Source organism: Megascapheus bottae, chromosome 8 (assembly GCF_031878675.1).
Source record: "Megascapheus bottae isolate mThoBot1 chromosome 8, mThoBot2.hap1, whole genome shotgun sequence".
NCBI lineage: Eukaryota > Metazoa > Chordata > Mammalia > Rodentia > Geomyidae > Megascapheus > Megascapheus bottae.
This window is the reverse complement of record NC_143516.1, coordinates 13189906-13203153: the sequence shown is the minus strand read 5'-3', so window position 1 is coordinate 13203153 and position 13248 is coordinate 13189906. Positions and strand designations below refer to the sequence as shown.

Sequence of the window (13248 nt, the reverse complement as noted above, 5' to 3'; positions counted from 1 at the left end):
AGTTATCTCATAGCATCTCTGCATTCTTCTGCCTTGCACTCTAAGAGGGGACAGCTGACTCAGCCTCTCCTCATTTTGACATGTATGACTCTCCATGCTAATCAACTGATTTTCAGTTATCAAATCCCACACAGAGTTTCTGAGACTAACTCCTAGATACTCTTAAAAACTATCTTGGTATTTATGTTGTGTGGAGTTTTCCTGACCCCTCCCCACCTAAGGTAGGTGTCTTCCTATGTATTCCCACTTGTTCAGGATTCCATTCCTCTTTTTGTGTCTTAGAGACAGGTGTCTTGATCAAGAAAGCTCTCCATAAATAACTCTTGAGTCTTCCACATAGCAGATGTTTTGCTTCTTCCAAAAACTTCACGTTTGTCAACTTAATTGCCCATAAACAAGCGTGAGGATGGATACTGTGTGTTTTATCTTCACAGGAAAGCTACCGATTTACAGAGCAGTCTATAACCATTCTAAAAGCTGTTGGCAATGTGATTCTCAATTTCAAAGACAAGAATAGGTTACCTGCTGCCTTGAAGGATCTGCAGACGGCTCACTACCCAGTCCCCCTCCACAACACAGAGCTCACTATCCAGCACTTCCGGGTGAGCTGGTTCTGGGTACAAATGAATCTTCCTGTGTGGAATAATAGATCTTATGTTAAGTGACTTCCAAAATCTGCCTGATGTCGGGCACCGGTGGCTCATGCATGCGATCCTCTAGTTACTTAGGAGGCTGAGATGTGAAGATTACGGTTCGAAGCCAACACAGGCAGTAATGTCCATGAGACTCCTGTCTCCGATGAATCACCCAAAAAGAGCAGTGGTTCAAATGGTAGAGTGCTAGCATTGAGCACAAAAGTTCAGGGACATTGTTTAGGACTGGACTTCAGCTCCAGGACCGAAAAAAAATCTGTGCCTGACAAATTAGAGACAATTTGAGAAGTGATTACAAGAAGTAAAATGAGAATGTGAAAAGAATGAAATGAGGAAGAGGAAGAAAGTGGTTCAAAGTGGGTTAATTCTTGCAGTGGACTATACAATCTAGAGGATTCTGGTAAACATAAGACGTCTCAGCAGGGGATGAGCAGGATCTGGCATTTAGCCACCAGCTTTCTTCCTAGAAGTAGATCACTGCCTGTGGATCATAATCTTCCTCACACTTGGAACGCAAGCCTCTCTGCCAGGCTGGGTAGTATCTGGCTTCACAGACAGCCTAGGTAGAGTGGAGCAAGGACACTTCATTGTCCTCTGAGAGACTCACAGCAGGTGTGGGTCCGTCCACCCCAGCTGCCGAGCAATCAGGTGCATGTACATTCACATTATTACTTGTAGCCAGATAAGTTTCATTACACAGCTGGCTTGGACACTGTAGAAAACTTCATAGATCCTTATTCTCCACATTCTTCCTGCCAGTAGCATGCAGTTGTTGAAACTGAAAATGTCTTGGGATATTGTTGTTGAGTGAAAAACAGCATGACTAGGTTTGGCAAATAGAAGTACATGAATTAAATTTTGGTGCATGTAGACCATCCGTGTTTGTGGTATTTAGTGTATGCTTATAATTAAAAATTACCTTGCACTGAAAATTCATTTGAGCCAGGTGTGGTGGCTCACACCTGTAATCCTAGTTACTCAGGAGACTGAGAACTGAGGATCAAGGTTCAAAGCCAGCCAAGTAATATACCTTCTATCGGGTGAATATAATGTAACCCTTCTATTAATTACAATAAAAATTATCTGAACAAAGACAGTTCTACCAGACATGCATTATATTTCAGGTTGTTATCTAACATTAGGGAGATTAAATTTGTCCTGATTAAATATGACCTGATGATACATCCTCCCACACAGAAGGTTATTCAAAAGGATCTGAAACTCTTTTATCTCCAATTAACCTTTAGAAAACTGGAAGTGGGGCTTGGCTCAAGGGTAGGATAAGAGCTCAGCAACAGCACCTAGGCCAAATTCATTACCCACAAAAATAAATAAATTAATTAATTAAAATAAAAAAATATTTTTAAAAATAAAAACAATAAAAATTTGACCCACTATTCACAGTTAAGTCAGTATGGCCTGTTGCTGTAGACACAATTGTAAATAAAATCTCCTTTTAAGCTAGAAGGTCTCTTTGCAATGGAAGAAGAGAAAGTAGATCATTTTTCTGTTTGTGTAAGCATGAAGCTAGAATATGGCACAAAACACCAGCAATCAGCTAATAATAGATTGTGATGTCAGAAAAAAATACCTTACTCTTTTCATAGTGATACAACCCATTACATACATGTTCTCATTACATGCATGTTTTCATTCATAGTGATACAACCCATGCATATTCTCCAGATACATAATACATAGCCCACAAGTAAGAAAACCCCACAGCATTATTTACCACACAATTCATCCTGAGTTCTCTGAGAATTAGAGTTGACCATTTGTGTTAATCTACCTTTGATAATAGATTTCAAAGAGGTAATCTCCAGGTCCTTAACTGTGGTGTTCCTCGAGTGTAAAGCTGACAAGAGGAATATTTATCTTTATATCTCATCTTTATAAAACTGTTTACATATATTTCAAAAATGAGAGAGTAATAACTTAAAATTTTAAGTTTCCTCAAGAAAAGAATCATTTAATAAGAGGAATGAGATTTTATTATTTTGAATTAATCTTCATTTGTCCTCAGTGTGTCAGTTTATTTTATCTGGCAAGTTTGCCTGAGGGCCAAATCTAAGACCTTACTTTCCCACGGCCCAACTAGTATGCAAAGAATACCTGTATCTACTAGTTTGACAATGCCCTCACCATTAATAAAATTGTCATCCCATGTGAAAGGGTATCAATGTATGTGAATTAATGCACCTTCTATCTGGCAAATATCATGTAACCCTTTTACTAATTACAATAAAAAAGAAAAGAAAAAAAAGAGTAGCATATATCGTAAAACAAAACCAACAAGGAAGCGGGTGAATCTAGAGCCATCATGTTGAGTGAGACAAGTCAAGACCAAAGGAACAATAGGCGCATGGTATCCCTAATATGTAGGCGCATGGTATCCCTAATATGTGGCTATTAGATCCAAACAGTACAAGAGCGAGGACTCAATATTTGCGTCTCCAATGCTATGGACGTGGTATTGAAAATATAAACACAACTACATAGACATAAAAATTTATGACTCTATAGACATAATGTTTTATTACATAGATTAATATGAATATATGACATACAAACCCTCAGCCTAATTTTAATTTTGTTCTACAATCTAAGTGCCAGTGATTGTATATAGAGATTCCCTTTTTGAATACTTATTTGTTAAACATACCATTTGAAATATGATGTAAAAATCAGTGTTAATAAATTCTTTTTAAAAAAGAAACAAAAAATATTGTAGATAGTATTATAGTAATAGAAAATTACTTATTATTCTGAATATTCCTAAAGACAATTATATGGACATACAAAAAAAAATTTCCTGAAATAAAGATTGGAATCTAGAATATATTGTCACTAAAATCTTTTGCTTTGAAAAATAATTATATGAATGAAAATGATTTCTTCAGTTATATTCTATTCTTTAGTTGAAATAAAATTAATTTCAGAAAAAAATCAAAAAAAATAAAATAAAATTGTCATCCATTTCCAAAGTTTTATTAGCTGATTACAGCCCTCAAACTTAATGCATATCTTATTAAATTACCATATGACAAGTTAGCTATAGTCCTCAAAGTTCCTGGTAGTCATAATTGATATATTCAGTCTCTGGGGCTTCTGCCATGCATCCTAGAGGTGCCTCTGTTTCTCACAGATTCTCTGGCTGGGTTATATTTTCTTGGTTCAAAAGATGAAGTGGGGAGGGCTTATAACCCCAGTACCCTGTAATAATGGTAACAAGGATACATATGTAGCTTTTCTTTTTCAGGTGTTTCACATTTCTTTATGGCGTTTAATGAAAAAGGTTCAAGTCGCAAGGCCTCCTTTAAACTTCAAATTTGCATTCCGTGCTATGCTTTTGGAGACAGAGTTACTCGATTCTTCCTTAGAGGAGGCTTCTTTAGGTACTGATAAATTTTCACTATTTGATCTAGTCTTATATGACATAAGGATTTAAGAAGCATGAGCTCAAGGTGCAGTTGGTAGTTGATAGAATCTGTCTGCATGGAGAGGCACAGAAGTCCTCCCTGCCTGGGAGCCCTGAGAGTTCTCTGGGGCAGCTGAGCAATACCCCGTCATTCCCAGCACATATACTTCTAGAGATCCCAGCAATTCTCTATTTAGTTTTTATCCTGAAGATATATACAGTTCACTGGGTTCCATGGTCTAATTTGAGATATGGTGTCTGAGAAGGACCTTCGACCCAATTGACCTATTTTCTCCTCTCACAGCCTTTTTCTCTTTCTGCCATTGCCACTGGCAGTCTTCTAAGATCCATTACAGTTCACTGATTGTGAACATCTACATCCTGATGGAGACAGTGTCCACAAATATAATTGTCCATGCCAGAGGGCTTCCATAGTCCAGGGATCGAAACTTGGGGGAAAGGATAACCTGTAACTTTTAGCCCAGGGTTTGGTTTACTTATTTCTCTCTCTTGCCAGCTGAATGGGTAGACCTTAAATATTCTGCTCCAATAGTAGAAAAAGAATATTCTTCTGCAGAAGTAGCAGCAGCTGTTAAAATTCAATCCAAGTGGAGAGGAAACTACGTGAGACTACTAATGAAAGCCAGAACACCAGGTATAATTTTTCAATATTTTAAAGCCCTCCAACAACAAAAGTGTTTTGGACTCACTTTACAGCTAAACTAAGTCATTTTATTCTATAAAGACTAAAATTCTTTAAGTTTAGGACACTCACTTTCTTGTTCAGAGAACGTAGTCTAGAACTGGTACATAAATATACAATAAATATATCCTGAATAAGTGAATGGACAAGGAAAAGATCAATTTCCTTTTCCCAATCTGTTGGGAGCTTGTTTCAAACAAGGAAATAATGATTTTCATCCTCAGTGCCTAGCAATGATCCCATCTATCAACTTCAGCTAACACAGGGAGGATTTTTGGTTTGATACTGTGTTAAAGAAGTGCTGAATGAATGAAGAATGAGTGAATAATAAAGATTCCTCCATGAATAACTTCGGTGACACATTTAGAAAGTATAAATGCACTTTAAGTTCATTCTTAACATTTTATTAAATCAAATACACTTTGGCGTATGAAATGAATTTTTGTGAAAATGTTAACTTTATTATCTTAAAATGAAACGTCAGGTAGATAGATAATACCCAGTTACTTTGTTCTGTGGTTTGCACTGATAGGAAAAGTCTTACCTCCAATGGAATCCTTTGGTAAAAGAAATATTTTGTCATAAAATGCTTCTTTTTGAAATAGCTACAGATACATAAATGTAAAAAATACTAGGTTTTATACATTTGTGATAGGAAAATATTACAAAATCAGACATGGTGTCACACACCTATAATCCTAGCCATCAGGACGTGGGGAATTGCTCCAGGAGACTGCAGGTTCAGAGTCAGCTTGACCCACATAGCGTGAGGCCTTGTCATGGAAAGCATCACCCCCAAAGTGATAATAGCATGTTTGCTTTGTTTTTTTTTAATAGAAAGAATAGAAGCACTTTAAAACTAAATGTAATGTATGTTATCAAAATTACATGCCTACATTGAAATTACTCCCATTTTTAGAAACGTAAAACCTTGAGCAATTTAATAGTGTGCAATTTATAACTTAATAAGTAAATAGTCATTAAATAGATTTTTTAATTCAATCATTAAATAATAGTTTAATAATATTTTTCCAGGGCCGGGAGTTGGACTAGTGGTAGAGTGCTTGCCTAGCATGCACAAAATCCCAGGTTCAATTCCTTGGTACCACATACATAGAAAAAGCCAGAAATGGTGCTGTGGCTCAAGTGACAGAGTGCTAGTCTTGAGAAAAAAAGCCCAAGGACAGTGCTCAGGCCCTGAGTTTAATCCCCAGGACTGGCAAAAAAAAGGAAAAAAATAAAAAGAGTTTTATTGTGATGGGCCGGGAGTTTGGCCTAGCGGTAGAGGGCTTGCCTAGCATGCATGAAGACCAGGGTTCAATTCCTCAGTAACACATACATAGAAAAAAAAAAGACGGTGTTATGGCTCAAGTGGTAGAGAACTAGCCTTGAGAAAGTCCAAGGACAATGCTCAGGCCCTGAGTTCAAGGCACAGGACTGGCAACAAAACAAAACAAAACAGTAATTTTCCCTTAACATCTGGGTAGTTCTCCTGTATGAAGGACTGTTATAGTTTCGAAATGTAGAGTCAGAGCTTCTGCATAAGTGGGTCTTAATGTTCCACTTGAATGAAGTATGGAGTAGATGAGTAACTATATTAAGATGGCGATTTCAGACAGTTATAAGGACCAGGCAGAGACTAAGATCAGGAGGTAAGTTTCTGTATGTGAAATTTCAGGTGTTCTCTATGGTTGCATTGTTTTGTTTTGTTTGTTTTTCCCTGCCAGATCACTTAATTTTAAACTATTTGTGGATAATGAAATCGAGGGAGGTGTAATGAAATCCCATTAGCTAGCCTTCTTTACAAAAATTGGCTGACTTGTTTTTTCTGAGATAAAATTTACCCTTAAGGAATTTTTGTTGTGACAGATCTCCTTAGGATAAAGTGTATGATAATTATCTAAAATTACAGAAGGGCATCTTATGATTTTTTTCTTTTTTATTAAAAAACTTATTAAAATTGATTTTTACATCATATTTCAAATGATGTATTTAACCAACAATCTCTATATACAATCACTGGCACTTAGATTTTAGAACATAATTAAAATTAGGCTGAGAGTTTAAATGTCATAGATACATATTAATCTATGTAACAAAACATTAAGTCTATAGAGTCATAGATTTTTATGTCTATGTAGTTGTGTTTATATTTCCAATACCATGTCCTAGTATTGAGAGCCGAGTGCAGGGTCAGGATGGCCCATGAATCTGTATCACTGAGTAAGGTAACCACACAAAGAAATTAGCTGTTGTGTAACACCATGCCTATGAACTTTGAGCTATATTGTCAGTATTGTGAATCATGTTCTGCTGAGATTTGATTATTATTGGGTATGAATGTGTTATTGCTTTATCACTTTCTGCTGAGACCTATAGTGAGAATAGCTGATTGGCTCCTGCATCCTATGTCAGCTGAATGGACTTCCTCATTAAACGAGTTCCTACCTTGATGGGTCTCCCTGATGCGTCTGATTGTCCTCTGACGAGGGAGGACTGGGTATGGGCAGTTAGTCGGCCCTCTCCTTTCTTGGCTTGTCCTGGTCGGGGCATGTTCTCTCTATCCGTCCTGCAGGTCTGGAGGGACTGAGGACTAAAAACCCTGACACATAGCATTGGGTACTCAAATACTGAGTCCTTGCTCTTGTACTGTTTGTACTGTTAGCCACATATTAAGGATACCATGCGCAATGCCATTATTTTATCTTATCTGTTGGCTATGTAGAATTCCAATATATATATATATATATATATATATATATATATATATATATATATATATTCACCACGTTTTCTGTATCCATTCATCTGCAGTAGGGCATCTGGATTGTTTCCGTTGCCTGGCTATTGTGAATAGTGCAGAGATTAACATAGCTGAGCAGGTGTCCTTATATCCTCAGTTATGATGCTCAGGGTACATGCCCAGGAGTGGTGTGGTGGGATCATAGGGAAGATCTATTTTCAGTTCTTTAAGAAACCTCCACACTGCTTTCCAGAGTGGCTGAACTTGCTTACAATCCAACAGCAGTGCAGTAGGGTACCTTTTTCTCCACAACCCTACCAGCATCTCTCATTGTCTGAATTCAAAATCTTGGCCATTCTTGTTGGGGTAAGGTGGTATCTTAGGGTTGTTTTTATTTGCATTTCTTTTCTGACCATGGATGATGAGTATTTTCTCATTTGCTTTTCTGTCATTTTAACCTCTTCTTTTGATAAGTCTCTCTTTAGTTCCCTTGCCCATTTAGTGATTGGTTTGTTGGGTTTGGGGGGGATTAGTTTCTTGAGTTTCCTGTAGATACTAGATATTAAGCATTTGTCTGATGTATTATTGGTAAATATCTTTTCCCAGTTGGTTGGCTGTCTTTCTGCTTGAGTAGCTATGCATTTAACTGGCAGAAACTTATTATTTTTAGGTAGTACCATTTATTGAGTCTCTTTCCAGTCTGTTGTGATCCTGGGACTCTGTACAGGAAGTTTTTCCTGTGCCTATGAGTTCCAGTGCCTCTCCAACTCTATCATGTAGCAGTCTCAAGGCTTCCAGTCTGACATTGAGGTCTTTTATCCATTTTGAATTAATGCTTGTGCATGGAGAAAAGCTAGGGTCAATTTTTAGTTTTCTGCATGTGGCTGCCCAGTTTTGTTAGCACCAGTAATTGAATAGGCTATGTTTGTTCCAATGTGTTTGGCTCCTTTGTCAAATATAAGTTGACTATAGGTATATGGTTCTATTTCTGGATCTTCTATTCTTCTCCATTGATCTTCTGGTCAATTTTTTTTGCCAGTACCATGCTGTTTTTGTTATTATGGCTCTATTGTAGTGTTTGAAGTCTGGTATTGTAATACCACCTGTTTTGCTCTTTTTACCTAGAATTGTTTTGGCTATTCTAGGTCTTTTCTTGTTCTATATGATCCTTCTATTTCAGGAAAGAATGTCTTTGGGATTTTAATGGGATTGCATTGAATTTGTATATCAATTTTGGCAGTATGGCCATTTTCACTATATTGTTTCTCCCTACCTATGATCATGGGATGCCTTTCCATTTCCTAGTGTCCTCTTTAATGTCTTTTGTTAGGCTTTTATAGTTTTCATTAAATAATTCCTTTACATCTTTGGTTAATTCCTAAGTATTATATTCTTTTGTGGGCTATTGAAAATGGGATCATTTTTTTTTAAATTTTCCTTCTGTTTGTGTATTGTTGGCGTACAAGAAGGCTATTGACTTTTTTTAAATATATTTTTTATTATAATTAATAGAAGGGTTACATGATAGTTGCCAGATAAATGGTGGCTATTGACTTTTACAGGTTAATTTTGTATCCTTTCACTTTGCCAAAGTGGTTTATTAATTCTAGGAGTTTGGGAGTGGAGCTTATTGGGTCACTCAGAGGATCAACTACGAATAGGGGTAGTTTAATTTCTTCTTTCCCTATGTCGATCCCTTTGATGTCCTTCTCTTGCCTTATTGCTCTGGCTAAGGCTTCCAGCACTATATTGAAGAGAAGTGGTGAGAGTGGCCATCCCTGTCTAGTTGCTGATTTTAAGGTAAATAGTTCCAGTCTTTCTCCATTTAGTATAATACTGGTTGTAGGTTTGTCATATATGGCTTTAATTATTTTAAGGAATGTACCTCTTATTCCTATTTTTCTAATACTTTCAACATGAATGCATGTTGTATTTTGTCAAATGCCTTCCCTATGTCCAGAGCAATTTTAATATGATTCTTATCCTTAGCTCTATTGATATGATGTATTACATTAATTGATTTGCGAATGTTAAACCAGCCTTGAATCTGGGAGATGAAGCCTACTTTATCTTAAGTGTATAATTTTTTTTAAATTTGTTTCTGGATTCTGTTGGATAGCGTTTTATTGTGAAGTTTTGCATCTGTGTTCATTAGAGAGACAGGTCTGTAGTTTTCTTTTTTTATTGGGTCTTTCCCTGGTTTAGGGATGAGTGTAATATTAGCTTCATAAAATGAGTTTGGTATTGCTCCTTCTGCTTCTATTTCTTGGAAGAGTTTCAAGAGTATAGGTATTAATTTATCTTTAAAGTCTTGTAGAATTCTGCAGTGAAAGCATCTGGACCTAGGCTCTTTTTGGTTGGCATTTTCCTGATTGCTTCTGCTATTTTATTGTTTGACATTGGTTTGTTCAATTTGTTTACCTCTTCATGGTTCAATGTGGGTAGCCTATATTTATTTAAGAAATCGTCCATTTCTACTAGATTTTCCTGTTTCTTTGAATATAGGCCTTGATAGTACTTATTCGTAAAGGACTGAATTTCGTGGATATCGGTCGTGATTGTTCCTGTAGGGTCTCTAATCTTGTTTATTTGCGTCTCCCCTCTCCTTTTTTTGATTAATCTTGCCAAGGGTCTGTCAATTTTGTTGACTCTTTCAAAGAACTAACTTTTTGATTTATTAATTTTATGTATAGTAGATCTTATTTCAATCTCTGATAGTTCTGATTTTATTTTTGTTATTTCTGTCCTTCTAGTTGTTTTGGAATGAACTTTTTCTTGTTCCTCTAGGTGCTTCAATTTCTTCTTTTGGTTATTTACATGCTCTTCTTCTGTCTTTTTTTTTTTTTTGCCAGTCCTGAGCTTGGGCTCAGGGCCTGAGCCCTGTCCTTGGGCTTTCTCAAGGCTAGAACTCTACCACTTAGACATAGCACCACTTCCGGCTTTTTTCCATGTATGTGGTACCAAGGAATCGAACCCGAGTCTTCATGCATTCTAGGCAAGCACTCTACCACTAGGCCAAACTCCTGGCCCCTCTTCTGTCTTTTTAATATGGGCTCCTAGTGTGATAAATTTGCCCTTTAGAACTGCTTTTGCTGTGTCCCATAAGTTCTTTTGTGATGTATCTTGATTGTCATTACATTCAAGACAGTTTTGAATTTCCTCTTTGATTTGTTCTGTAACCCAGGAGTTATTCAGGAGTTATTCTGCTTCCAAGTGTTTGAATGTTTTTTACCTTTTACTCTGTTGTTCAGAACTAGTCTCATTCCACTGTGATCAGATAGAATGCATGGGATTATATCAGTCCTCTTTCTGCTTAAGTTTTCTGTATGAACTATTATATGATCTGTTTTGGAGTATGCTCCATGTGCTGCTGAGAAAGATGTATAAAGTTTCGCTGTTGGATGGAAGGCTCTGTGTATATCTATTAAGCCCAGCTGGGCTATGGTGTCATTTAAGTCGTGGTATCTTTGCTTATCTCTTATTTAGTTGACTTGTCATTTTGTGAGAGTGGCATATTGAAGTCTCCCACTATGACTGTGTTTGAGTCTATCTTATTCTGTAAATCTAAGAGAGTTTGCTTGATGTAGTTGGGTGCTCCCATGTTGGGGGAGTAAATGTTTATAACTGTAATATTCTGGGTATGAATTGGACCCTTTACTAATATGTAGTGGCCATCTTTATCTTTACGTACTGATTTTACTGAGAAGTTAATTTTGTCAGAGATTAAGATTGCTACTCCTGCTTTCTTGCACAGTGCATTGGAGTGGAAAATTCCTTTCCATCCTTTCACTTGGAGTTTGTTTCTGTCTTTGGCAGTGAGGTTGGTCTCTTGGAGGAAACACACTGATGGGTCTTGTTTCTTAATCCAATCTGCTATTCTGTGCCTTTGATTGGATTGTTCAATCTGTTCACATTTAGGGAAATTATGGAGAAGTGGTTAGTGTTCTTTGTCATTATTTATTTTTACTTTTGAGTTTCTTTCTCTCTCTTTTTCCTCTTTTGTGTTTAGTGATTTATAGGGGATTGCTTCTTGATGGGGATTTTTGCTGTTCTGCAATTTGTTCTTGATTATTTAATATTTTTTGTAATTCTGGTTTAGTGTGCATGTATTCATATACCTTCTCTTTGGAATGAAATATTCTTGCTTCTCCTTCAAATGCAAATGCTAGTTTCACTGGATGTATCAGTCTGGGTAGGCAGTTGTTGGTCTTCAGGGCATGAATGATATTTTCCCAAACTTTTCTTGCATTTAGGGTTTCCATGGAGAGATCTGCAGTTATTCTAATTTTTTTCCATTGTAGTATAGCTCTTTCTTTGTTTTTGTGACCTTTAAAATCAGCTTCTTAGTATTCGGGTCTAGTGTTTTTACTATGATGTGTGTAGACGAGTTCCTTCTAGGATCTTGCCTGCTTAGAGTTCTGAAGCCTTCAATAATGTGATTATTTTCCCTTTTGAGGTTGGGGAAGTTCTCTGCTATGATATTGGCGAATAAGGGTTGCATTCCCTTATTTTGAAACCCCTCTCCTTCTTCAATTCCTATTATATGAAGATTAGATTTCTTGGCTGTGTCTGCCAGGTCCTGGAATTCTATTTGGTGAATTCTGACTGATTTTTCCAGACTGATGACCCTGTTCCAGCTCTTGTGTTTATCTTCCGTTCCTGTTGTCCTATTCTCCATCTCAGTCAATCTGTTGCTTAATGCTTCCATTTTGTTTGCATTGTGGACACTGAGCTGATCATGTCTGCTCTGAGGGCATTCTTTTCTTCTAGGGAAGTATAATTTCTTTTTCTATTTTTCTTTTGAGATCAAGGAGATCCTTGGTGATTTCCTGCTTATGTTCCGGGAATTGTTTTTGAAATTCTGCTTTGATCTCTTTAGTCATGTCTGCAATCATTTCCTTGAACAGGGTCATGTTTCCTCTGTCTTCAGGTGTCATTTCTTTGGATGGTGACATCTCTCTTATCCCTTCACTCCTGTTTCCTTTTGGGCTTTGTGTGGGACTTTGATTATTTATAAATTTTGTGATTTGTCATTGCGATTTCGGAGGCATTGGAATTGAGACTGTTGTTGTAGGTTCTCTCTGTGGTTGGTAGTTCGTGGTCTTTACTTGGTTTGGGGCTGGTGGTTCTGGGAATCTATGTATATGTGTTGGTTCTCAGCCAAATTAGTTCCGTTGCTGACAGGGATGAAGAGTGTAGCTTTTACAGTTGTGTCAGCCCGTTCCCAAAGGCTGTGTGCCAGTGCACAGGTAGCTCTCAGCTAGCTCAACCAGTGGCCCCACTGTGGACCCTCAGTTTGGGGGCTTCGGCCCTGGGGCCCAGTGGCTAGTTTGCCCGCCCTATACCCAGGGCGGGGCCTAGCAGAGGGCCTGTGGTTTGGGAGCTTCAGGGAGCCTACTAGCTTGCAGCCATGTTCCCAGGGGTGGTGCCCAGAAGAGGTAGTGGGCAAAGTCATGCCTTTCTGACTCTCTGAGGGTGAGCTCAGCACCCTGCCAGTCTGCCCTTCAGTTCCCTGCTATGTTTCAGGGAAGTACCTGCTGCATTGGCTGAGAGTCTTTCTGTGACTCCCTGGGGGCTCCCTGGTGCTGGCTTGCCAGAGGCTCCCAGCAGGAGGGCGCCCCACTTAGGTTTGGGTCAGTCAGATACTGGCTCCCAGACTCCTGCACACCCCAACCCACTGTTGGAAGGCAGGGTCTCAGCGCCCCTCAGTCTCCAGTTTCAGTGGCCT

General features: G+C 37.8%; 1 protein-coding gene across 1 annotated transcript in view; it reads left to right on the top strand.

Moving 5' to 3' along the window:
* Adgb (androglobin) overlaps positions 1 to 13248 on the top strand; it is a 99624-nt gene that overhangs the window by 49778 nt on the left and 36598 nt on the right. The window contains exons 21-23 of the mRNA XM_090337995.1: positions 435 to 602; positions 3916 to 4051; positions 4592 to 4729. Coding sequence (XP_090194121.1) covers positions 435 to 602; positions 3916 to 4051; positions 4592 to 4729 — 442 coding nt within the window. The remainder of the gene's footprint in view (positions 1 to 434; positions 603 to 3915; positions 4052 to 4591; positions 4730 to 13248) is intronic.